The sequence below is a fragment of the Muntiacus reevesi genome, chromosome 15 (assembly GCF_963930625.1).
Source record: "Muntiacus reevesi chromosome 15, mMunRee1.1, whole genome shotgun sequence".
NCBI classification, from domain to species: Eukaryota; Metazoa; Chordata; class Mammalia; order Artiodactyla; family Cervidae; genus Muntiacus; species Muntiacus reevesi.
This window is the reverse complement of record NC_089263.1, coordinates 19,045,903-19,073,416: the sequence shown is the minus strand read 5'-3', so window position 1 is coordinate 19,073,416 and position 27,514 is coordinate 19,045,903. Positions and strand designations below refer to the sequence as shown.

The 27,514-nt window shown below is 45.2% G+C and overlaps 1 protein-coding gene across 1 annotated transcript in view; it reads right to left on the bottom strand.

The window, feature by feature from the left end:
• Positions 1-27,514, bottom strand: part of ABHD2 (abhydrolase domain containing 2, acylglycerol lipase) — a 102,751-nt gene that overhangs the window by 7,621 nt on the left and 67,616 nt on the right. The window contains exons 5-7 of the mRNA XM_065905940.1: positions 25,367-25,534; positions 10,406-10,589; positions 1,805-1,897 (exon numbers count right to left, since the gene is read on the bottom strand). Coding sequence (XP_065762012.1) covers positions 1,805-1,897; positions 10,406-10,589; positions 25,367-25,534 — 445 coding nt within the window. The remainder of the gene's footprint in view (positions 1-1,804; positions 1,898-10,405; positions 10,590-25,366; positions 25,535-27,514) is intronic.

Below are 27,514 nucleotides of genomic sequence, written 5' to 3'. Positions count from 1 at the left end.
GGGGAAAACAAAAATTCTAATGAAGGGGCCTGAAAATTTCAAGATGTTTGACTTTCTGTGGTAAGGTTAAATACACTGAGAGCACATTCAAAGGACTCTCCCAATTTGTTAAGAATTACACGATGGCCTTTCTGGACTCATTAATTAATGGCAAGACTGGGCCCGGCAGCAAAACAAATGTTCTCTGGGAGGAGCTCACTTTCAACCCCACAGGTGTGGAAAGACAGACAGCGGCCTTGGACTTGGGGTCTGATGGCCTGCTTTCACCCCGTGTGGGTCCTCAGCAAACCCCTGGATCCATCCAAACCTCAGCCGAGCCACACCTGACTCGGAGCCCGACACACCACTGATGCTCACACACCGTGAGCTGAGCGGAAGGCCAGCCTGGGGCACGGAAGCCTCCGAGGGTCTCCGCCCACCCAGCACCACAGCCTGGGGACGCACCCGGCCGCCGGGCCACCCAGGGTGAGCGCCACCCCAGCCCAGGCGCCATGGGAACCCCACCCACAGGAAGCCCAATCTGGGCTATCTGGCTGGCTGGACAGTACAGCACTTTCTTTTAACCGCTGAGAAAAAGAGAATAAGAAATTGATCATGCAGACAGATTGCTTTTCCTTGAATGGCCTCAGAACCCCCCTAAAATGGTACTCTGAGTGCCCATTTGTGTACCAGGCTCTGAGAGAATCAAAACATGCCTGAGCCCTCCCATGCTTTCCAGTTTGGTTCATGGATACAGGATTCACACTGGGGGAGAAACGGCAGAAAAACAACTAGGGGGAAGGAGCCGGCTTCACGGAGGCAGAGACCAGAGATGGACCTAAAAGAAGCGGGCTGGGTCTGGACAAGCAGAGGTGATGGGAGGAGGGTCAGGAGAGGCCAGAGGGCATGGGGGTCTCTGAGTGGCCTGCTCCACCTGGAGGGGGAGAGGGGCATGTGGGGAAAGGGGGAGAACCCACATGGCTAAGGATAGTCACAGTGGTGAAATCATCACTAATGATTTCACCAGCCAGGCGCTGCTCTCTCAGCACTTGTCAGGGGCTAACCCACCAAAGCATTCTGAGCAGGAGATGGGCAGGCAGGGTGTGCAGAGTGTGGACACCACGCTTGGCACCAGTGGTAGCACTCCTATCCCACTGCTGCTTGATCAGAACCCCAAGAGCCAGCAGAGAACGATTCTAGGTCCCCCCAAGCACAAAAATCTCCCAAAGAGAAACATACCTCCACAGTGACAAGCTACCCTCAGGATGGCCCTCATTTTTTTTTTTTTTAACTTTGCCTTGTTAAAATTAAAACTTTAAAAAAGTTTTTGGGCTGCATGTGGAAGCTCGATGTCTTAACCACTGGATCACCAGGGAAGCCCCAGGATGGCCCTCACTTGGGAAAGAATGGTGTGGAAATGGTTTCTCTTCCTTCTTGAATTTTTTGAAAAGTATGGAAGCAGATAGTGATTTTGTGAATTCGGCAGCTTGGGGTGAATTTGTTTCTAACCAAGTCACAAAGCAGTTAGCTGAGAATCTGCACCAACCCTGCCTTCTTTTTTTTTTCCCTAGAGAAAGAGGAATTTTGGCGTCTAGTGAAACAAGCTCAGAAAGGCACTGTCTGGGGACTTCCCTGGTGGGCTAGTGGCTAAGACTCCACGTTCCCAAGGCAGGGGGCCCGGGGTTCGATTCCCTGTTCAGGTAACTAGATCCCAAATGCTGCAACTAAAGATCCTCCAGGCTGCAATGAAGACCTGCTGCAGCCAAAAAACCCCCAAAAAACCAAAGGTACAGTCTGTTTCCCGAGGGAAGGGAAGGTGCCTCACCGGTGCGAGAGAATGATCTTCTTCATGTTGTCAGCCATGAGGAAGTTGTAGAAGCGCCGGCACTGGTCCCACTGCATGAAGGTCTCCTGGGCCCTGGAAGAGCCACAAGGGAAGAGTGAGAAGGGGAGGAGGGGGGTGTCCTGGAGTGGAGAGGCTGGGGCTGGCGGGGGAAGGAGGCAGACCTCCTGCCGCTGGAGGGGCCGGCTCTCTTGGCGGGAACCTGGGCTCGAACACGTGGTCCTCAGACTAAGGGCAGAACCACCCGAACACTAAGTGAATGAACGTTGCTCAACGAGAGGCCCCGGCCCGAAAGGTCTCTGAGGCCACGGGCTTTGCCAGAGACACTCCTGACGCCCTCTTCCGTCTCTAGGTCTTTGTCATAGGACCTGCTTTGATTGTCATTTGAACAGTATCTCTCCTTGGCTTTCTACCCTGCAAACAAGTTTTTCTGGCTTCATAACAGGACCGTGCATAGGGACAGGGTGTGTGGAGAAGATAAGTGCATGGCAAAACCTAAAAACACTTCATTTTATCACTTTTGTGTGGAATGTATAAGAAATACAACAAACTAGTGAATAAAACTAAAAAGAAGCCGACTCACAGAATAAACTAGTGGTTATCGGTGGGGAGAGGGAAGGGGAGCGGGCAATATGGGTGGAAGGGTTATTATGGGATTATATGGAATCATGTGTGTGAAACTTTTAAAATTAATTTTTACTGAGTGTAGTTGTTTTACAATGTGTTAGTTTCTGCCGTACAACAAAGTGAATCAGTCCTATGTGCACACACACCCACAATGTTTTAGATTTCCTTCACATTTAGGTCACCACAAGAGCACTGAGTAGAGTTTCCTGTGCTACTAGAGTAGGTTCTCATTAGTTATCTGTTTTAGACACAGTAGTGTATATGTGTCAATTCCAATCTTCCAGTTCCTCCCACTGCCCCTTCCTCTTTTGGTGTCTATAAGTTTCATTCTCTACATCTGTATCTCTATTTCTGCTTTCCAAATAAGGTCATCTCTACCACTTTCCTAGATTTCCACGAATGGGTGATACTCTCCGATATTTGTTTTTCTCTTTCTGACTTATTTCAGTCTGTATGACAGTCTCTAGGTCCATCCATGTCTCTGCAAATGGCACTTGAAACTTTTTAAATTGTAAAACACTAGAGAGTTTAAAGAATCATTCAACACAATTTTTTAAAAATGGGAAGGGGAAAAAATAAAACACTTCTTTTGTTGCCATTTGCAAGGCAAAGGAAAATCATATAAGTTGAGCTTTCTTTTGATTAGTCTTAGAACATTTAAGGGGCAAGGAATGGAGGGAGAAGTATCGAGGCCCTCTGCCCCCTCTAGGCACAGCTGTGGGGGTGGTCCTGAGTCTTTCTGCCTCCAGAGCTAGTGTGTGGTCGGCAAAGGAAGGCCTTCTGATGTGGGGTGAGGGGTCGCTGCTGCTGCTGCTTCTGCCGCTAAGTCACTTTAGTCATGTCCGACTCTGTGCGACCCCATAGACGGCAGCCCACCAGGCTCCTCCATCCCTGGGATTCTCCAGGCAAGAACACTGGAGTGGGTTGCCATTTCCTTCTCCAATGCATGCATGCATGCTAAGTCGCTTCAGTCGTGTCTGATTCTGTGCGACCCTATGGACTGTAGCCCACCAGGCTTCTCCATCCACAGAATTCTCCAGGCAAGAACACTGGAGTGGGTTGTCATTTCCTTCTCCAGGGGGGTCGCTAGACAGGTAATATCCTCACTTCCAGATCAGGAGATCAGGGACTCAGAGAGGTCCCAGCAGAGCGGTCAGGAACGGCTGAGTGTGACCCAGGCTGGCGTGGCTCAAGCATCCGTGCTCGGATCACCACCTTGTGCGGCGGGAGGAGACAGCAGGGCCAGCCTCCTCTGCTCGCCTCTGCGGCCAGATTTCCCTGCCCACATGTCAGGTGAACAAACACCAAGGTGGCGACTCCCAGGCTGCCATTCAGCCCTCCCCACTCTGTGCTTTTTTCCCTCGGGTGTGAACCCAAACACAGCTGCCATGGCGTCCTTGCTAACCTTCATTCTGCAGATTTCTGAGTCTCAAGGCCTGATTCCGCCCTGGGAATGAATCTGGGTGTCACTATGGCCACATTGTCTCATTTCCCAGATGGCCAGAGAGAGGACTCCTGAGAGAAAGGATGGTTCATAGGTATTAAAAAAACAAAAACAAAAAACAAGGATCATATTGATGTATGGCAGAAGCCAACAAAAAGCAATTATCCTCCAATTAAAAATAAATTTAAATAATAAAAGCAAAAATATTGGCAATGGCATGACCAAAACAATTTACAAAAAAAGCTTTGATTAAAATGAAAAATATAATCAAAGAAATACAAATAAAACATTTTCAAATATATATATATATACACACACACATATATATGTATATATGTATAAACCCAGGGAGTTATGAAAGTTATTTCCCAAAAGCTGTCACACTTCAGTTTTGGCATAGCAAACATTTCCCATAACATCACAGTTAAAAAATAAGAGCTAGTGGGAAGTTAAAAGTGAAAGGGTTGGTGGGTTTAGTGGCCTGTGACATGCTCATAAAACAAGGGCTAAAGCACACAGTGAAGACTAACATTGCCTTCAAAAGTTAAAAGGTCATTCGATAAACCCATGAGGGGCTGGAGGGGTCATGAGTAGAAAGGATGGGCCAGATCACCTTAGGCAGGATCCCAGCTAAGGCAGGGCTGTGGGCACCTGCTTCTTGGTCTGTGAGGGTGTCACAGAAGGGTGTCACCCAGTCTGGGAATTGCACCCTGCTGCCAGGCTGGGTTCCTGTTCTCTGCATTGGACCCAAACAGCCCCTCCCTCAGAAAGCTGATGGTCCAGAAACAAAGAAATGGTCTTGCCCGCATCCAGTCCTCCCTTTGCTGACCTTCTAGCTGCTTCTGTCAGTATCACCTTCATGTCAGAGGGACAGCAGACGTAGGGAAGCGAGGAGGCACTGGTCATAAACCTGGGCTATGAGAAGATGCTCCAGTTCTGAGGGTTTATCAGTTGAATAACCCCAGAGGTTCAGTTCAGTTCAGTCGCTCAGTTGTGTCCAACTCTTTGCAACCCCATGGACTGCAGCACGCCAGGCTTCCCTGTCCATAACTAACTCCCGGCGCTTGCTCAAACTCATGTCCATCGAGTTGGTGATGCCACCCAACCATCTCATCCCAACCTGACATACCACTCACTGAAAGGCTCTGGGGACTCATGGGGGCCTGGGGCTCAAGGAGGGACTGGGATAAGGATGCTGGGACCAATGCTTCACTCAGTCAACACTGGCCAACAGTGATTCCTTGCATCTTTGGTTTATCATTCAGTATATTTAAGGGATGTCTTTCATCACCTTTGAGTATAAAATTAAGGGACTGAACTTAATCTTATATTAGTTTAATAAAGCATAGTTGAGATCAATGTATTATTTTAAAAAACCCATTCATCTATTTAAAAAAGATCTGACTTCTTCAATACCAGCACCAACAACAAATTGAGAAGAAATGAAAGAGAGGGGAACCTATAAACTAAAAGAAACTGAAGAGACAAATCAATAGGCGCAGTGTGTGGACATAATGGGGATTCTGATTGAAAGAAACTGCTAAAAAACTTCTGTGAGACAATCAAGGAAATCTGAACACTGACTACAAACAGGATGCTATTAATATTCAGAATTAATAATCTTTTGGTGTGATGATGATATTGTGATTATGTTTAAGAAAACATTCTTAAAGGGAAAAACAAATATTGTACATTAATGTATATATATGGAATCTAGAAAAATGGTACTGATGAACCTATCTGCAGGACAGAAATAAGAGATGCAGACATAGGAAACAGACGTGTGGACACAGCAGGGAAGAGGAGGGTGGGACGAATTGAGAGAGCAGCACTGAAACATATACATTATCACATGTAAAACAGATAGTGAGTGGGAAGGTGCTGGGGAGCTCAATCCGGTGCTCTGTGACAACCTAGAGGGGTGGTAGGAGGGAAGTTCAAGAGGGAAGGGACATAGGTATATTTATGACTGACTCAGGTTTAGTTGTTTGGCAGAAACCAACACAACTTTGTAAAGCAATTACACTCCAATTAAAAATAAAAAAATAAAAAGTTCTTAGAGTCTTTTTAGTGCTACCAAGTGAAATATTTACAAATGATATGACATAATGTCTGGGATTTGCTTTAGAATAATCCAGCTTACAGGGGAGTGATGTGTGGAAGAGGTGCAGAGGAAATAAGAGTAGCCAAAATTTAAGCACGTTTGAAGCTGGTAGTGGATATACAGGGGTCCAATACTCCATCGCTTTTATTTTGTATGTACCTAAAATGTTCCATAATAATGAAGAAGGAGAAAGAGAAGAAGACAGAAAATAGAAAATCTTTTGGATTATGATCTCTTGAAAATTATCTACCCTGAGGAGGAGAGCTGAAGATTAAAGTCAGTTTTAACCATTAACCATGAAACTCATCAACTATTTCTTAGGGTTGAGGAAAGATCAGCAGTGGTCTGGAACCACTGTACACACGGCCCAACAAGAACCTCACTGGGAATTTCAGCTCCCACTGAAGCCAAGCTCCAATTTGTATGCCATGTTTCTGCAGTGAGAGAAGGGAGGAGGCAGAACCAGGCTCCAGGGAATGGGACTGGTGATGGGATGAAGGTCTAACAAGATGTCCAGGCTTCCCAATGGGCATGTGTTAGCACAGAGACTTGGAACTATGGCCCATCTGACCCCACTGGGTAGTTCACCAAACTCTGCGGAAGCCACTTCACCTCTCCAAGCCTCAGTGTCCTTATCTGTCAAATTAGGAGGTTGAATTAGAGAAGCAATATCCACACCAAGATTGTTCTATGGGTGAGGTATGTAGGCAGTTCCATCTCAGGCCCGACAGAGGTCGCCCTGGGAGCCTTGGTGTTTTCATTGCTTCTGCTAGTGGGTGAAATTAGGCAGACAGGGGTACATGTAGTGAGTGGAGAGCTGGCCAACTGGTGGTGTTAAGAATGGGTCTGAATTCTGGCCTCTTCAGCTGAAGAGGTCTGGGGGATGGGCAGGCTCCTGGGCGTGCATCTCATGAGGATAAAGAGAATGTCAGCCTGGGAACCAGATGACTCAGGCAAGAAGTGCTTTACCCATCCATATATCTACCTATCTCAATCAATAAAGTCCTTTCAAGATGCCCCAATTTCTAATCAGGGGTTTCCCAGGTGGCTCAGTAGTAAAGAATCTGCCTGCCAATGCAGGAGACATGAGACGTGGGTTCGATCCAGGGGTCAGGAATATCCCCTGGAGAAGGAAATGGCAATCTACTCCAGTATCCTTGTCTGGGAAATCCCATGGACAGAGGAACCTGGCAGGTTACAGTCCATGGAGTTGCAAAGAGTCGTACATGACTGAACAACAGAGCATGCAGCATGTCTTCTTAACAGCATTAAATGATTCATTAAACCAGAGAATTAGGCTGAGTCTGAACACACACATTTCCAGGGCTAGTTGGCAGCTGTTTGTGCTGAGGGAACGAGTTAAGTCTGCTGGATACAGTGTAGTTTGGGGACATCTGTCACCCTCCTTTGCTGGTTCAGCACCTCATCAAGCATGAGCTAGTTTAGCATCAGCTATACTCTGCTAACTACAGCAAGCGGGGGCTGGCTTCTGAGCCTAGAACTGGCTCTGGCTAGTGGGGAGGTGCGTTACGGGATGAGAAGCCAGAGGGAGGGGACGGATCACAGACAAGCGGTTCTGGAGACTCAACTAGGGGAGGGATTTACCAGAAGCATGAACTCCCGTGTGGCCCCTGCAGCGGCAGATGGGCCCTCCCCGCTCCACCTCCGTGTAAAGGAAGCAAGGCTGCCATCATTCCAGTGCTGAAAAGGCTCACTGCCCTCAAGCCTTGGCAGGAAAAAAGAGGTTACGCTGGTTGAAAGTAAGGCACTGTCTCCTCGTGAGTAGATCTCATTAAAACGTTGAGGGGACCTGAGCCGTGAGTGGCCCCAGCTCACATAGGATGACTGTGTCCCTTTGATCTGCCTCGTTTTCCTTTATGTAGGGTGTAGGATCTTAGCCTGGATCTCTTTGCTCCAAAGGATAAAGTTGCCTGTTTCTCTCCTCTTTGCAGACAACTGATGTGACAACGATTATGAATATGAAGATCTCTGAGGCCTCAAAGAGAAGTAGTGTGGACCACGTCTGCAAAGTGCATGGAACCCCTCGCAGATGTTGGTCAGCTTCCTAGCTTAAGCCCGTACTTAATTGAGGATCCTCAATTGTGCGCGTCGTGTGCTTGGCCAACAGCAGATGGCGCTGTTGCAGCAAAATGAAATGAGGCTGTTAATTATGATTCTGCTCGTTAAAAAACACGGAAAACAAGCTTGTCCTACATTCTCCTTCCTGTCAAACCCAGTGCTCTCTGAACACAAAGTCAGTGTTCTAGTCACTTGACAGCGCTTGGTTTAGGAAGGGACTCTGATTTTTACAGACACTAGAAGCCTGGCCAAAAACTGGACGCTAGTCAGACGAGAGTGGGTCTCCCCAGGATCCTGGGGCGGGCCCTCTGCTCATTGCTCTAAGATCCCAGTTACTGGCAAGGATGGGGCTTTGGGTAACTCTGGTTACATCATGGCTGAGAATCGGGAGTTGAGTATTTTTAGCCAAGTCAACACAAAGGAACATGTCCCGGTTCAGACCAGAGTGTGGAGGGGAACTGAAAGGGAGGATTCCAACAGGAGGATGGGGAGACTAACCTAGCCTGCAACACTAGGGCTGGAGAGACCACTGAGGCCCCTGGGCCCAGTGACTGCTAAAGGTGGCTAACACCTCAGGAGTCGCCCGTGAAATGTGCCCACAAGCAGATTCCTGGCCCCATGCCCCAGACTCACGAATCAGGATCTCCAGGGCTGGGGCCCGAGAAAATGAATTTATTTTTATCACGATCCTCCAAGTGATTCTTAACGAAGTGTGGCAGTCACTAGTTCTCTAGATTGGTCTTTGCGATCCACTGATGTAGCCTACTTCTCGTTTTGCAATGCATAATGATGATAATTGGTAGTTACTGACAACTTTCTACGTGCCTGGCACTGTTCCCAGTAGTTCATTCTCATGAACACATTTGACTCCATCATGGCGCCACGGGGTAGGTACCAATCATTGTCACCCCCATACTGCAGGTGACGACCACTGGGACCCAGGCCTCAGCCCTGGACCTCAGGAAAGGTTCCAGCAGGCAAGTGTTTCCTGTCTATTTTGGGGTACATTTAAATTCTCCATTTTGGCCCAGCTTTAAGGCTCGGGCAGAGGCTGAATTCTGAGCCTACATTTGCCCTTTGGATGTGTTGATTTCAAATTCCAGTAATAGATATTTTCAGAAATAAGACAGCCCCTTATCCATTAGAAAATGACAAAATAGGTTTAAATTATACCGAGAGATACAAGTGAGGCAAAAAATAAGGATTATCTACAAGGTCTGTAGTATTAGACTGGATCAATCAGGGCAGGGAGTTTGCTGTTTATTTTTTTGTGTGTGATTTTAGATTTCTGCATTACCCATTTATAATACAAAAGACATTATCATGAGGTGTGAGTACGGGAAAAAATATGAATGCATTTAAAGAGTCCAGAGAGATGTGTGTGACTGTGTATGTGTATGGGTGTGTATATATGAATGTGTATGTGTGACTGTGTATGTGTATGGGTGTATATGTGTGTGTGTATGAGTGTGTATGTGTGTGAGTGTATGTGTGTATGTGGATGGGTGTGTATGTTTGTTTTTTTTGAGTGTGTATGTGTATGGGTGTGTGTACATGAATGTGTATGAGTGTGTATGTGTGTATATGTATGGGTGTGTGTGTGTGTGTGTGTGTGTATGTGTGTGTGTGTGAGTGTGTGTGCGTGGTGACTCTGGAGTGATCGAGGACAACACTGATCTGGGCGGGGAGGTCAGAGCAGACAACGGTGCCTTCCTAGGACGCACCCTGCGGGTTTCTGTTGTCAGGAGACTAAGGGGAGAGGTAAACCTCTACCCACCAGGTCATCTCTTATGTGTGATCCTGGGATGCTGACAGAGATGACTATTTGATGGTGAGGGCATGGATTAAACGGTTTCTACAGATCCCTTCCAGATGCCATCCAAGACCCAACTCTTTGGCAGGTAGGAGGGGTTGGGGTCATAAGGTGATCCAGCTCTCAGACCCTGGTTTGCCAAGTCTCCTGTGTTTTCACAAACCCACAGTTCTATAAAACTCCTGGAGCATGAAGAACGTAAGTCATCTCAGAGACTCCAAAGGGAAACAGCAGCTATTAAAGGGGTGGGCTTTGGCTTACTTCATTACAGATCTGACCCCCAAAATACAGCTGCATATCCCAGGTTGAAGGGGTCTGACAGGACCACTCCAGTATATGATATGGAAGCAAAGCAAGGTGGAATCAAGACCCAGAAACTTCTGCTTAGTCGGCCCCAGCATTTCCCCAGGTCTTCACGGGCCAGTGTCTGGTGTGCTGGGGACATCTCAATAAACGAATGCTAACTGGAGGACCAGTGGCAGGAGGAAGTGGGGGCACGCGGCCAGGATCACTCACCTCAGTGCGCTGTAGCCCTGACACACACTGACGCAGCACAGGACCTTTTCTTGGTTGGCCTGGGTCTCCCCCAAGTATTTACACACGATGTTACCGCCCAAGCTGAAGCCCACGACCACCAGCTGGGTCAGGGGGTATGTCTTCTTGATGTAGTTTACCATGGCTCCAAATTCCCAGGTGCAGCCTGTGGACAGAGAGGTAAGAGGACTTGGTTATTTCAGATGCAACACAGTTTGGAGAAAATGTGAGCTGGGAGGGTTACTTAAGTGGGTGCCCAGGCATTGAGAGAGAGAGACAGACAGAAATGTAAGTATACAGCCCATCCTCTTATTTGTGGGTTTTACACCTGCAGATTCAATCAAACACAGATAAAAAATATTTGGGAAAAAAGTCCCAGAGAGTTCTAAAAAGCAAAACTTAACTTGGTCATACATAAGCAACTACTTACATATTATTTACATGGTATTATCAGGTATTATAAGTAACCTAGAGATGTTTTAAAGCAGGGGTTCCCAATCTCTGGGATCGAATGGCTGATGATCTGAGGTGGAGCTGATGTAATAATAATAGAAATAAAGTGCAAAATAAATGTAAAGTGCTTGAATCATCCCCAAACCATCCCCCACCTTGGTCCATGGAAAAACTGTCTTCCACGAAACCAGTCCCTGATGACAAAAAGGTTGGGAACCACTATTTTAAAGTACACAGGAGAATGTGCCTAGGTTTTATGCAAATAGTATGCCATTTTACATAAGGAGCTTGAGCATCCATGGATTTTGGTGTCCAAGAGGGTCCTGGAACCAGTTCCCTGAGGATGCTGAGGGATGGCAGGTATTTCGGGTGTGTGTGTAGAAAGAGAAGCCAAAGATTTCTCTTTGGCTACCTGCAGAGAAGGCTGAGTGCCAAAGAATTGATGTTTTTGAACTGTGGTGCTGGAGGAGACTCCTGAGAGTCCCTTGGAAAACAAGATCAAACCAGTCAATCCTAGAGGAAATCAGCCCTGAATATTCATTGGAAGGACTGATGCTGAAGCTGAAGCTCGAATACTTTGCATACCTGATGCAAAGAGCTGACTCATTAGAAAAGACCCTGATGCTGGGAAAGATGGAAAGCAAGAGAAAAGGGGGAGACAGAGGATGAGATGGTTGGATGGCATCATAGACTCAATGGACATGAGTTTGAGCAAACTCCAGGAAGATAGTGAAGGACAGGGAAGACTGGCGTGCTGCAGTTCATGGGGCCGCAAAGAGTCGAACATGGCTTAGCAACTGAACAACAAGAGAAGCTCCCAGAGGCCCCCCAGTATGAGGAAACACAACATAAGTAGCACCCATGAGGGAAGGGACCATTTACCAAACGCATGTGCAACGCTCCTTCAAAGGTGGGTGCTGAGAAACCCATCCCATACTCACTGAAATCAAAACATATATTCAAGGTGTGCATGAGCACCTCGGTTTGCACACAGATGAAAACAAAAGCAAGAGCAATACTCTTAGGGATCAGCGTCTTAGGCTACAAAACAGGATGCTATACCCACGTGTACAATGATTCATGGTGTTGAGAAAAGTACCAAGTGGATGTTATTGCCAGTGGGGAGAAGGAAAGACAACCTTCAGTCCAGAGGGACAGCCAAGATGTTCTGTGGGATTAGGGTAAAATGTTCTTGGTGACGTAGGGACAGGTGTCAAGGGAGGCAGACCCATTCAGAAACACAGAGGAGACTTCTGAATGGAGAGGGCGCTTGGGCCCAGGGTGCCCAGGAGGGATGATACCAGCTGCTGTCCCCTTGAGAAGCTGATGAAGTCAGGACTAAGTAAGATGATATAGGTAAAGGGCTTAGACCAGGGTATAGTGTTAATTCTTTTTTCTTTTTAAAGTATCATTTAACCCATGTTCATGACATCTTTATTCACAACAGCCAAAAAGTGGAAGCAACAAAAGTGTCCATCAACAGATGAATGAATAAACCAGATGTTGTACATGTATTTGGTGAAATATTATTCAGTCTTAAAATGTAAGGAAATTATGATATACGTTGTGAGAAGGACAAACCTTGAGGACATCATGCTAAATGAAATATTGTTGTTTAGTCGTTCAGTTGTGTCTGACTGTCTTATGACCCCATAGATTGTAGCCTGCCAGGCTTCTCTGTCCATGGCATTTCCCAGGCAAGAATACTGGAGTCGGTTGCCATTTCCTTCTCCAGGGGATCTTCCTGGCCCAGGAATCAAACCCAAGTCTTCTGCATCAGCAGGCGGATTCTGAAGAGCTGCTGCTGCTGCATCATCGCTTCAGTAGTGTCTGACCCTGTGCAGCCCCATAGACGGCAGCCCACTAAGCTCCTCTGTCCCTGGGATTCTCCAGGCAAGAACACTGGAGTGGGTTGCCATTTCCTTCTCCAATGTATGAAAGTGAAGTGAAAGGGAAGTCGCTCAGTCGTGTCCGACTCTTAGCGACCCCATGGACTGCAGCCTACCAGGCTCCTCCATCCATGGGATTTTCCAGGCAAGAGTACTGGAGTGGGGCGCCATTGCCTTCTCCGTCTGAAGAGCAGTTACAGCTAATTGTGTAGGTGCTTTAGGAGCTGCAACTTAATTCAATCCAAGCACTTCTGATGTGGATAAAAGGCCAGGCCTGTGTAATCCTGGACAAGCTGCTGGGTGTTTGTGCAGGGCTGCTGTCTCTCCCAGGCAAGGGAAAGGGAAAGACATGGTGTCTGCCCAGCTCCAGAATCAGCATTTGGGTAGACACTGGGTCCTCCCAAGATCTCCACCTGATGTCAGTTACCAAACACACTCAGTTCCTCAGTGTCTGGGAACCCCTTCCTGGATGCATTTACTGGGCTGGCCAGAAAGTTCTTTTGGGTTTTTCTATAACAGCTTATGGAAAAACTTGATCGAACTTTTCGGCCAACCTGATATTAAGAGCTACAGCAATCTGTTTTTTAATACTAGCAAGATTTTAATGTGGTTCTACATATTTAATCCTTAAGGGATTAGCACCAGTAACAAGATTGAGGTCTCTAATCTTGCTGCAATTTTAAGACACAATGAAATATGAGACACTACATGGCACCCCACTCCAGAATTCTTGCCTGGAGAATCCCTGGACAGAGGAGCCTGGCGGGTCACAGTCCACGGGGTTGCAGAGTCAGACATGACTTAGCAACTAAACCAAACCACCACTCTGGCCTTAGGACTTCCCTGTAGCTCAATTGTAAAGAATCTGCCTGCAATGCAGGAAACCCAGGTTTGATTTCTGGGTTAGGCAGATCTCCTGGAGGAGGGCATGGCCACCCACTTCAGAATTCTTGCCTGGAGAATCCCATGGACAGAGGATCCTGGCAGGCTACAGTCTATGGGGTCACAGAGTCGGATACGACTGAGCGACTACCGCTACCACTACCACCCTGGCCTTAGAGATGAGTACCACAGGCCCATGTTTGAATAGCAAACTGGAGAATAGGAACGACCCTTTTCTTATACCTCCCACCCCTAAACAGAGAGGCTAAGACAGCCTGAATGCTACTATTTCAAAGCCAAATACCCCAAAATGGCAATGACATGACTCAGCAGGCGGGAATACAAGAACCCAGAGACTGGGTGTTCTCTGTGGACGGGGACATTGAGTCATCTGCAAACTCCACGCTAGGCACATGGTGGGTGTGCCACCATGAACTGGGTGAGGAGGAAGCCTGAATCATGCGGAATGAGAACACACAGTAACACCCAGCGTGACTGTACACGGGACTGGGAAAGAAAGAATCTAAATATCCTTCCCCGTGAGTTTAACCCCTGAGTATGACCTGGACAGCCAACAACATGGCTCTGCCGGCAGGCAGCTGGGAGCCTCGCAGTCCCTAGCATCTTGCTGGTGAAGGTGTGTGAGTCATTTCTTCGAGTTGTGGGCAAGCTACGCCAAGCTGAGTCACCCGGGGAAGAAAACAGCTGCAGAAATAAAGCGAGAGCCCTTTTGACCCACCACGTTAATTGGCCTTGTCTTTATCTCTGAAACAAAGATTTTCACGCAAGAGTGCTCTTGGCTTGTTTCCTTGGGTACAGGGTGCTGAATACTGCCCTCTTCTAGCTGAAGGTTAAATATTTAGATCTTATCCTGAAAGTGCAAATGGGATGACCCCCGAACACATCCCGAACTCTGGCCCCTCGCTGGGAACTCTCTCGATGCCCAAGTCCTCTCAGCAGACGGTCTTGTCAGGTGTTTTACTGAGATGCTTGACTTTCTGCAAATTCACTGCCTTCACTTCCTCATCCTCTGTCTCTCTTCACCCCCCACCCCATGGCATCCTCCTGCCATTAACATACTCAATTGTTGCACAGGTAAAAACAGTTCCTGGTTATCATCTGGAATCATGAATACGACAGAGAATAGAGTCTGCGGCAATTAAAACGGCAGGTAGGAAAAACTTATGGAAAACTAGAAGTTTCTTAAAAATCACTATCTGCAGGCTTCTCTGGTGGTCCAGTGGTTAAGAGTTCGTCTGCCAATGCAGGGGACATGGGTTCAATCCCTGGTTCGGAAAAATCCCACATGCCCCAGGACAACTAAGCCCCTGGTACCACAACGAAGAGTAACCCCCGCTCACTGCAGCTAGAGAAAGCCCGAGTGCAGTAACTAAGACCTAGCACAGTCAAATGAATAGATAAGTCAATAAAAATTTAAAAATATAACAGGAAATCACTGATCTGCAAGTCTTTGTGGCAAGATGTATTGGATCATGGGTGATCTCCACAGCTTGTTGTATGGCAGGGTTTGCCTGAGAGAGACCTCAGAGTTTGTCTGTTATTCTGATGCAGTTATGAGCAAAGTTCTCTTTCACTCTCAAAAGTGACCCGGTAGGGATGCTAAATTATATGGTCGCCCTAGGTATAGGGCCTCCCTCCCTTCTAAGATGGAAATACTGTACTCTAAGCAAGGCACAGCTTTCTGGTCTTACATTGAGATTACAAAAGATAGTCTTAAATACAAAAACAATTCCAGTATTAAACCCAATTGGACATTAATGAGCTCCCCCTCCGAGCAATAAAAAATGATGCTGTGATTTTAGGCACTTCTGCTCACCTTGATGCTAATACAAGAAAGCCAAGTGTTTAGAAATAAGGGAAGGACCCACTTCACTGTTAAAACTCACAGGAAAAGGCAATGTAAATAGTTTGAGACCATTTTCAATGCCAAAATGTCCTAGGTTGGTGTTCAGTCATAAGTTCTCAGGAGGTTCATGATTCTAAGACACTTGGTTACCTTACGGGGGCTAATACCAGGTTATTATTTTGATTCTTTTCATATGATATAGAAAAGACTGTTAAAAAAAAAAATCCCAATTTTTTTTCTCTAATCAAGATCAATCAAGATCATGGATCCTTTGTTGCCTGGCTCTTAACTTTCTGGTCATAACATTTCCAGGGTCAGTCTTAGAAATGGAGGTCAGAATAACCACAACTGGATCATTTTGGTTTTCAGTTTGTTTCCTTGGCTGGTGGACTTGATCCAGATGTTCTCTGCTCTGAATATGAACACTGGACTGTTGGGATACAGCCTTCAGTCAAAGACAGAAGATGGAGCAGAATACTTCCTAAATTTACTGGTCCCTTGCTGTATCGCTGACAAAATTACTTATATTCCAAACACTTTCCAGGTTAGAAAGTTAGTTGAGTCAATAAAGAGCAAGCCCACATGTCCATGACTGCTGTGTTCCAATTAAAGACTGTAAACTCAGTATGATAAATACACTTCAAAAAATATTCATGACTTCTAGGTGTTCCTTGATTTTCAAATGTTATTCATTGATCTCATTCAGATGACAAGGTTATGGACCCAGTCTGATCCAGGAAAGAATCCTATTTAAATAAGAAATTTAAAAGATTGATAAATTTTACCCCTGTGGATTCTACTACTCATCCTAATGGTCTCACATTTTGTCTTTGGTCAGATCAGATAATGTCACTGAATTTAACTCTTCAAAAGGGAAATTCTGCTGGTTAAAAAAAAAATCCATGAACTATTCTGAGGCAAGGGGTGAGCAATTATTTTTAAAGAATGAAAATAAATTTTAGAAAGTTAAAATATACCTAAATAAACATATACTACAATTGAGGCTTCCCAGGTGTAGTTAGCAATAAAGAACCCACCTGCCAATGAAGGAGACACAGGAGACTCGGGTTCAATCCCTGAGGCGGGAAGATCCCCTGGAAAAGGAAACGGCAACCCACTCTAGTATTCTTGCCTGAGAACCCCATGGACAGAGGAGCCTGGCAGGCTACAGTCCGTAGGGTCACAACGAGTTGGACGTGACTGAAGTGACTTAAAACGCACGTACCGCATGTACTACAAAACAAGCCAGTAGCATGGAGGTGTGTGACCCCCACATCCACCACCACCTCCTCTGCTCCATCCCCAGCTCTGGCCCGCCAGATTTGGCAAGAAGCCAATTCTGAAGCAAACACTGCATCCTTCAAAATTACCACCAGGGCCTTGCCATCCCCACATGTAAAAAGAGTCAGAATTCAGACCAAATTCAAAACAGAAATTTATGCTCCATAAGCACAGCTTCTCAAAGTGGCCCTTGTGAGCGTTCACAGGTGGTCAGCTGACCTAGAGGCTAGGCCTTTTAACGGTTCCAGTGAACATCCACCTTTTCTCGTCTACATGGGCTCACAGAACATACAAACTTAGAGTGAAAGACGGGAAAAGGCAGTAACATCACCATGTAGTCGTATTTGCTGGACCCCACGCTGTGTGCCTTTATATTACTGCTGACTTCCCCAGCTGGGGAATGCACACTCCTATCTGTTGGACTCTGAAACACTGCCTTCTTCTGCAGGCCTCTCCTGAGCATCTCTCTCTAAGTGATCCACTAGGTGCAGGAGATTAACATAGTATGAAAATTGAACATGGAAATCTGGCTCCTGTCTTTTAAAAGGATGCAGTTTGGTAAATGTTCTTTTTGGAAAATCCCAGCCAGAAAGTGCAGCCTGACTGGGACTGTCTCCCAACCTCTTCCCTCAACACTGAGCTGTTCCTCACTAAACGGGGAGCTTCAGGAAAGCAGGGGCTTTAGACTACCACCTGTATTCTCATCTCGGGGTCTGGACTCATGAATGTCTGTAGGATGTGAGATTAAAAAAGAAAAAATGGAGCCCAAACCCACCAAGCCTATTTCTGTGACTGAGACGCTCTTGCTGTTCTTTTGCTTTAAATCTAAAATGTGTCCGACTGGGAACTATTTCTGTACTCCTTAGAAGTATTGGCAGGATGCAGTTCCTTACACAGAAAGGCTGTGTGGGGACTTCCCTGGTGGTCCAGTGGTCCAATGGTTAAGAATCCGCCTTCCAATGCAGGGGACACAGGTTCGATCCCTGGTCGGGGAACTTAGATCCCACATGCCATGAAGCAACTGAGCCCTCTTGCTCAGGAATCTGAGTGCCACAACTAGAGAGAAGCCTGTAGGCTGCAAAGAAGAGCCCATGTGTCACAACTAAGACCTGATGCAGCCAAAAATGAAATAAATAAACAAATTTTTTTTTTTTTAAAGAAAGGCTGTTTAGCCTGTTATTCAAAAGCATGAACTCCAAGGGACTTCCCTGGCCATCCTATAGTTAAGACTTTGCCTTTCAACGTTCGGCACAGGGGGTGCAGGTTTCCTGCTTGGGGAGCTAAGATTCCACGTGTCTTGTGGCCAAAAAATCAAAACATAAAACAGAAGCAATGTTGTAACAAACAAAAAATATTAAAAAACAAACAAACAAACAAACACATAATGACGCATAAAGCTTAAAAAAAAAAAAAAAAAAGGCATGGACTCCAGGACTAGACTGCTTGAGTGGGAAACTTGGGTCACCCATTCATCAATTTTGTGATCTAGAGCAAGTTACACAACTTTGTTTTTTAAATTTTATTGGAGTATTATTGATTTACCATGTTGTGTTAGTTACTGCTATACAACAAGGTGAATCAGTTATACAAATACACAAATATCCACTCTTTTTTAGATTCTGTTCCCATACAGGTCATTACAGAGTGCTGAGTAGAGTTCCCTGTCTCCTGAATTGCAGGCAGATTCTTTACCATCTGAGCCACCTGGGAGGCCCTTTACTCTAATAAGCAGTGTCTGAAATAGGAAATGAACACCATGATAGAGGTGCTACTGAGCTGGGATTAAGAATCACACAGTTTGAAGGCGGGTCCTGCCACTTTCTGCTGTGTGACCCCAGGCAAGGTACTTAACCTCCTTTAGCCTGGCAAGTGGGGAAACTAATGCCAACCTCTCAGGCATCAGGAAGATCAAGGGAAGTAACACCCGTGGATGCTCAGCGCGTGCCTGGTACTGTTAATGCGAGATAAACAGTAACTGCTTCATCCGGGATTTTCCTTTAATGAATTTATGTTTCAAAGGCGGCAGGAAGCATTCCTGTGATTCTAAGTCACAAGAACATATGGTTATCCATTTAGGAAATTCTGTTCAAGACAGATGGAGGGCCAAAAATTTCTAATCACATCAGCAAGGATGTCCAATAACAAGGGAATAGTGCGTGTGTGGTTTAGAACAAAGTTGGTAGGTAAGCAGGAAAAGGCTTTTTGCAATTTTCTCAGAGAGATCTGAGGTGGGTGGGAAACAGGAAAAAAGGAAGAAGGTCTTCTTGTTAATGCCCTCTTTAGTTTGCCTCTGGTTGAACTCGCAATTTCGAAAGGTCAGAAGGATCTCCGTGACAGGAGGGCCTGCCATCTGCTCCAGCATGACACGGCTTGCACAAGGGCAGGTCACACAACCACAAGACACACCTGTTTGAGACATGCCCATCTGCACAACGTCACCTTCCATCCAGAAAAACTGTCATTTCGCACTCCTCCCCTCAGCCCTCACTCAGGCAATACGGACCTAGCACTTTCTAGGGGCCAAAGCAGAGACACTGGGGAGCCGCAGCAGGAGAACAAAGACCTCTGGTGCTCGTGGAGGGGGTCTGGGGATGGAGAGACGGGAACAAACAGGGGGACAAATACACAGTCTCACCAAATCACAAGTGCCTTGACGGACGTAAAGAGGGGGATTAGACGAGAACGATGGGTCAGGGGCAGTCTCGGAAGGGCTCTCCGGGAAGGGCCTTCCGCACAGGACCTGGGCAGCCCTCAGGTCAGCGGGGCCCTCGGACCAGGGCCCGGTGCCCGCCTGTGTTCTGGGTGGGCTGTGACACGTCTCAGAGATCAGGCGCCTCCTTCATGTCACATCCAGTCACCCCGCACGGAGGAGGCTGATGAGTAGAAACCAAATACAAGTGGAGGAAAGGAGATGTGAAAGAGGCTTAAGGAAGCTTTCAGACAGCTGCAGTATATGGGACCCAATTCCGATCCTGAATTGAGCAAATTATAATTAAAAAGGAAAAACAAAAAGAAGGAAGTCAGTTGGGGAAACTGAATGGCTGTGAAGGAATACTGTTAATGTTTCAGGTGTGATGATGGTTTATGCTTATGGTAGGACTGATTTGCATCCTCCCCAAATTCCTATGTAGAAGTCCTAGGCCCCAGGACCTCAGAATGTCTCTGTTTGGAGCCAGAGCTTCTAGAGAGAGGTGGTCAAGTAAAAATGGGGTCTTTTGGGTGAGCCCTAACCCAACACGGTGGTGGTAGTGGTTCAGTTGCTAAGTCGTGTCCGGCTCTTTGTGACCCCATGGACTGTAGCCCGCCAGGCTCCTCTGTGCATCGAATTTTCCAAGCAAGAATACTGGAGTGGGTTGCTATCTCCTCCTCCAGGGGATCTTCCTGACGCAGGGGTCAAACCAGAGTCTCTTGCGTCTCCTGCACTGGCAGGCGGATTCTTTACCACTGTGCCACTTGGGAAGTCCAACTCGATATGACTGGTATCCTGATAAGAAGAGATTAGGATACAGAAAGAGATGTGGACACACAGAGAAAGAGCCATCTCTGAACCAAGGAGAGAAGCCTTGGCAAACCTGCCAACGTCTTGAACTTGGACTTCTAGCCTTCAGAACTACGAGAAAATACATTTCTGTAGTTTAAGCCAGCAGACTGTGGTATTTTGTTTTGGTAGCCCTAGCAGACTAAAACAAAGAGTATGTGTATCTTGGCATCACACACTGAAACAGTCATAGATGACATGATAGGCTGCCTGGGATTTGCTCCAAAATGATCTGTGAAGGGGACACAGGAAGGGGTGGTTTATAGATGGAATAAGATTGGCCAAAAGCTGAGAAATTGTTGAGATTGAGTGATGGGTTTATCCTGAGTTCATTTTACTATGCTCTCTACTTTTCTATAGTTTGAACAATTGCATAATAAAAAGTTGAAAGAAACAGCTGAGAGGAAACAATGTGAAAGAGCTCCATCTATGGATCCCACCCTGGGGGGGACCTTGTATTCTTGGGGCCTGGCCCTGGCGTTGGTATCCTTTAGAAGTTCCCCAGGGGAATTCTAATCTTGATAACCATGGGCCTACACTAAGAACCAGAAGTTCTTTATGGGAAAAATAAAGAAAGACTTCAAGGGAAGTCCCGTACGCCTGGATGAGGAAGTACTATGACAACAAACTTCTCCAAGTTAATTTATACAATAAAATTCCTATTCCAAAACTGTGATACAGGGGCTTCCCTGGTGGCCCAGTGGTTAATACTCCACGCTTCCAGTGCAGGGGGTGCAGGTTCGATCCCTGGTCGGGGAGCTGGGATCCCACGTGCCTCACGGCCAAAAAAACAAAACAGAAAACAGAAGTGATATTGTAACAAATTCAAGAAAGACTTTAAAAAGTGGTCCATATCAGAAAGCCTTTTTTCAAAAAAAAAATTGTGATAGACAGTGTGCTAGAATTCACCAAAATCTACTTTCCCTCTCTGGGAAGAATGCATCTCCCCCACCCAAGTGAACTTAGGCTTGACCATGTGATATGCTTTGGCCAACCAGTTGTGACTTCTACGGGTACCACTGTGGCTGGAAGCTGCTCAGTGAACCTGGGTCCCTGAGTGAGGACTGGGGTGGGACACAGAACCCCTCAGCCAACCCAGGACGGATTTGTTGTCTGAGGAAGAAATAAATCTTTGTTTTTAAACCACTGAGATTTGGGGGTTGTTTCCACAGCATAATCTAGTCCGTCTTGACTGGTACAGAAATTCGACACAGAACTTGACAAAATAATTCTAAAGTTCAATGGAAAAAAAAGAAACAAGCAGGAAAGTCTAAAGCACACACTGAAGAAGTGATGAGTCAGGGTGAATCTTATCAGAAATTAAGTGATATCACAGAGCGACAGTAATTAAAAATGAATAATATTAGGTGTAGAGGGATTTTCCTGGTGGTCCAGTGGTTAAGACTCCCTGCTCATTCGTGTCCAACTCTACGCGACTGCATGGACTGTAGACCACCAGGCTCTGTTCATGGAATTCTCTAGGCAAGAATACTGGAGAAGGGTTTTGCCATTCCCCTCTCTAGGGGATTTTCCCCATCCAGGGACCAAACCTGGATCTCCTCCACTGCAGGCAGATTCTTTACCATCTGAGCCACCAGAGAAAAGCTAAAGTCATATCAATAGCACTTTGTCGTTCAGTGCTAAGTTGTGTCTGATACTTTGCCACCCCACGGAGTGCGGCATGCCAGGCCTACTGTCCTTCACTGTCTCCTGGAATGAACAGTGCTTATGGAAGCACTAATACCTTCTCAAAGCTACCAAAGATGTTTTTATTTGGATTTCAACAAAGCACTGGAGTTCTGGAGTTTTGACCTAAGGTCACATTTGTTGGACCTTATCAACTGATGGTTAAACAATGCATCCGAACAGGTCAAAGATGTACTGATAAAACAGAAGTACTAAATAGCATAGCTAGAAAAATCATCCATATCTTCTAGGTCACCTGTCCTTCTGAAATACTACTAAAATATAATACACTATAGGAATTTACTTCTAAAATTCTGATGAAGCAAAAGGTGACAACAACAAAGAAGGAAATAGTTAAATTACTATGAAAAATGTGGGGGCTGAGTTGGCCTTCCATGGACTCATCTAATCCCATGGCTCTTCCCTTCTGATGGCCAGCCTAGGTATGTCATGCCCTTAAAAGCAGCTGTACTGCTGTTTCCCTACAGCTCTTCCCTCTATTTATGAGCTCCAACCATCCTCACCATTTTTAAACAAATATTTATCTATTTGGCTGTGTTAGGTCTTTAGTTGCTGAACGTGGGATCCAGTTCCCTGACCAGGGATTGAACCTGGGCCCCAGAGTCTTAACCACTGGACCACCGGGAAATCCCCCATCCTCACCTTGAGGAGCCAGTTCACATGCTTTTTCTGGGAGGACACTTCCTTCCACAAATGACTCCTTGCCTACAGAGAAAGAGGCTGTTTCCCCACACTGTGGTGGTGTGCCCACCAGACCCTCTCTACGGGTTCACTCATCATACTGTACTGTAATTATTATTGATATTCCCATCTGCCCCTGGAGAACTTATTTATCTTGGCCACACAGAGCACTGCTAATCTCTCACTAGCATTAATGGATCTTCAAGTATCTGAGTAAGTCGAACATTTAATAAGCTGTTACTGTATGTTAGGCACTCAATTGCTGGCTAAGACCTTAGTAATCCGCATTTAATTATAAAATTGTAATCTTCACTTTGCCAGTGAAGAACCTGGAATTGAGGTTAAGCAAACTCAAGGACACTCGGCCAGCCAGTGGCAGGGCCGGGGTGGCCGCTCTGCGACCACATCCCACACTGAGCAACTCTTCCCTTCTCCTGTGGCCACTAGACTTCCGGACTTGGGTGTGAATGCCCCCTAATCTAATCTCCTGTCCCTATGGCTCGGCACGCTGTGGGGCAGGGGCCTGGACCACATAAACCCAGCTCCTCTCTGAGGATTCTGGAGGCTGGGGCGGCCAGATCCAGGCTCTCATCTTGCCTGTTTTGCTTACTGGCTCTGTCTCTCTGCCTGAATTACCTACCCTCTCTGTGCTTCAGTCTTTGCATCACAATTTTACTAACTGCCTCGAGGGCTGCTGCGGAGGTGGGAGGGATTCTGTCCATGGGAAAAGGATGTTTCCCTGTGTCGGGCACGTGATCAGTGTTCTCGCTGGTATTTCTTGTCTTGTTGGCACTTCATGCTTTTAGCACTTCATGCTCCTATCCCAGATCCTTTGGCCAAGCAAGCCATACCTCCCCATTCTCTACTCGTGAAGATGAACTTGTATATCCAAGTACAGGACGTTATTATATTTTTTTTATGTGGTCCAGTTTTAAAGTTTTTATTTAATTTGTTATAATATTGTTTCTGTTTTATGTTTTGGCTTTTTGGCTGCAAGGCATGTAGCATCTTGGCTCTGTGACCAGGGATAGAAACTGCACCCCCTGCATTGGAAGGTGAAGTATTAACCACTGGACCACCAGGGAAGTCCCAGACCTTACCATCATTCCCCATTGTTTCCATTTTTGTTAGATGCTGTTTCTGTCTTTTGGACCCAAACCTGTCTCCCACTTACTCACTATTCCCCATGTGCCTGTTGTTCAGTTGCTAAGTCGTGTCCCCATGATCTACAGCACGCCAGGCTTCCCTGTCCTTCACTATCTCCCGGAGTTTGCTCATGTTCCTTGAGTCAGTGATGCAGCCATCTCATCCTCTGTTACCCCCTCTTCTGCTCCTGCCCTCAATCTTTCCCAGCATCAGGGTCCCATGTTCCTGTCTTATGTGTAGATCTGGGGTTTCACCTATATCTTCAAGCCACTAAACAAACTGTTGTACAGAAGAGAGTCTGTAAAATGGGTGTCTTTAGGTGGGAGTGCATACCGAGGAGGAGCGGGATGGGGAGCCCCCCAGCCAGGAACAGAGCAGGTGAACCCGCTCACGCTTCCCTACCTGCCCTTACATGCCACCAAGGGCAGAATAAACTGGAATAACCTTGCTGGAGGACAATCTGACAATATGTATAAACATGCATAAGAAATGCTGACTCTAAAAATTCTACTCCTGGAAATTTACTCCCAAGAAGTCATTAAAGAGAAGAAAAAGAGTCTATGTAAAAATATTCATAGCCTCATTATTTAAAATGCTGAAAAACTTTAAATAACCTAAACGATTACAAAGAGGAATGGTTAAATAAACTATAACAGGGTAATCACAGCAAGGTGGCTCCTTAAAAAGATTAAATGACTATGCATCTTTATGTTAGTGAATAAAAAATTATTTAAATTAAGTCACCATAGATATACATCCTATGACTGCACTCAAAAACTGTACACATAGATCAAAGAATGGGAGGATGAAGAAATAGAAGTTATGATGAGATTATAGATATAATTTTTATTTGTTTCCCATGAAAACACTATAATTGATTTACTTATGAACACCTCACAGGTTGGTACATAGATACAGACACATATTTTAAGTGTTTATTATTTATGAGTGTTCACAGTTAATCTGAAGGGAGAGTTAAATAAGATTCAAGAATGAGCAGTCCAGAACAGAGCCTTACCTAACACAGGACTTCAATTAAAGGCAAGAAGCATGTGTTTAAATATGAGATTCAATTCCTGTCCTCAAGCAGCCTGAAAGCCACTGGGGTGTTAAGGTACCAGATTCCCTTCCCACTGGCATTCACCAGCCTCATCACAACGCTTGCCTGCCAGTCACAAGAGTCCTGAGGGATGAGCGAAAGGCATTAACTTACCAGCAGGGGGCGCTGTGCAAGACCCTCCCCTGTGAGTTTTAGCTCCTGCCCCTGAGATGGGATGAGAGGAGGGTGGTTCCAGCGCCCCACCGAGCTGCTGTTGGGAGGCTTGGCTTCTTAAATGCCCTGCTGTTACAATTGTGTGCCTCACCAGCTCTCGCACATGGGCACAAACTCTAAACTCAGAAAAGTAAGGCAGACGCAGACGTAGCAGCACAATTGCAGTGGGAACAGGAAAAAAAAAAAAGGTTGGGGGGGACTCCGCTTGGCCGTGGCCCCAGCTTACCGTAGGTGAACATGCGTGGCGACGTCAGCTCAATGTTGGGTAAGGCGCCCAGGTGGTTCAGCACAGCGCACCGATAGCCATTTTTCTGGGCGTAGTCGACAAAGGTGCGGATGTACTGCTTCTCGCTGTGATTGGCAATTCCAGGGCAGATGACCATGGTGATGTCATCTGTAGGGTGGAGAAGGAGATTCTGAGATAGCCAATAAATACTGAAGTGGTAAGTGGACACAATTACACTTCACTGGCTTAGAAAACAGTAGGAGAGAATTGAGCATTCATCTTTTCACTCTACTCTCTGAGACAGAGTAACTTTCCCTTCTAGCTGGAACTGTCTATTTCAGTGCTTCTCAAATTATTTATGGTGAAGGGTCAGTTTTTAAAAAGTTCCAATCCATATATGGGCAGATGCTTTTGAAAAATAAAATACAGTAAAAATTAATTACTAGAAAAACAAAATGAGGAAATGCAAATCTCAATTTTTTATTACTAGATTCAACAGATATAAAATTACTCTGTCAAACTGCCATACAAATTTCTGAGCATCACTCTGAATTTCTATACGAAATTCTGTATGAATGAATCAATGAACAGAAAAATAAAAAGCTGTGTTTGCACAGACTTCTTTGATCCAGCAATTTACTTTCAGATATTAATTCTACAAATATATGGTACATACACAAAGCAATACATCTGCAGTAATGGCAAAAATCCGAACATAATGTACACGTCCAGAAACAGGGGTCTGGTTAAATAAGTTTTTGCATATCCAAATGAAGAAATATTATGTAGTCCTTAAAAATAATGAGACATCTTTATGTACACTGCTAAGGTAAGCTCTCTAATAGGTATGAAGTGGAAAAGAGCAAGATGCAAAAAAAGGCTATGATATGCTATCATTTGGGGGTGGGGGAAGACATCTATATTTATAAATGCATCCACTAGCTCTGGAATCATACACATGAGTCCTAACAGTTGGTACTACTGGGGTGTAAGGGTGGGAGAGAAACTTACACTTTTACTGTATGTCCTTTAGTAACTTTTGAATTTTCTACCATGAGTATGAACTACCTACTTGAAAATATGAACATGCATTTTTCTTTAAAATAAAAGTGGTATTTAGGTTATTAAATTTAATCATAAATTTTCCTTCTAAAAGTTGAGACAAATAATTTTTAAATTCTTATGCAATAATGTATGAAGAACATTAAAATTTTTAATAAACCTTGAAATTGCAATTTTTGGAATCCTGCCTTAAATTTTATGAATAAGTATGCTTATCAAAGGATTACTTAAGAATAACAAAATTATAAGCAAGCTAAATGTTCAAAAATAGAATGATTAAATTATGTCATGACCACATGGTAGACTATTAAGCAATCATTAAACTTTTGTTATTAAGGACATTTTAGACTTTTAATGATATGGGAATATACTTATAATATGTAGTAACTGAAATTTTTCAGTTCTATTTTACATAGAACTGAAGGTAAATGGAACAAAATGTTAACAGTGGTATGCAGGGTGTAGGATTATTGATGATTATTTTCTCTTTTTAAAAAAAAGTTTCTGTGTTATTTACATTTTTAATTTACATTTTTTAAAGTGAGTATTTATTCCTTTTGTTAGAAAAAAATCAAAAAAGGGAAAAAAAAGGGCTTCTTTCCTTAAAGCATTTCTTGGATGCAAATACTGCTTTCCAGAACTGCCTTCATCAATTCTTTCTGGGCATAGAGGTGATAGAAAGACAGAGACAAGTTGGAAAAAAAAAAAAAGAATAAAAGATTTGTCTTTTTCAACTTTCCACCTCCATCCTAGAAGAGCAGACTGGTTAAATTTTGTGCTTCAATAGAAGAAGAGCATTAGATGCAAGGGAAAAAAAAATATTTAACTGGGTTTGGGAGAGAAGTAAATATTTGAAAGATCAGCTACAAGACTATAAACACACTGTGAACTCCCAACTTATTCATTTATTCATTCCTTCTGTGACTGTTTATTGGACTCTGGAGGATTCCAACATTCTAGCAGACAGATAATAAACAACCACACAGATAAGTTTAGAGAGTGGCAGGTACCATGAAGAACCCGAGCAGGAAGGTGTGATGGATTTCCTGGGAAGGATCAGGGACCATCCCTATGAGGAGGTGACAC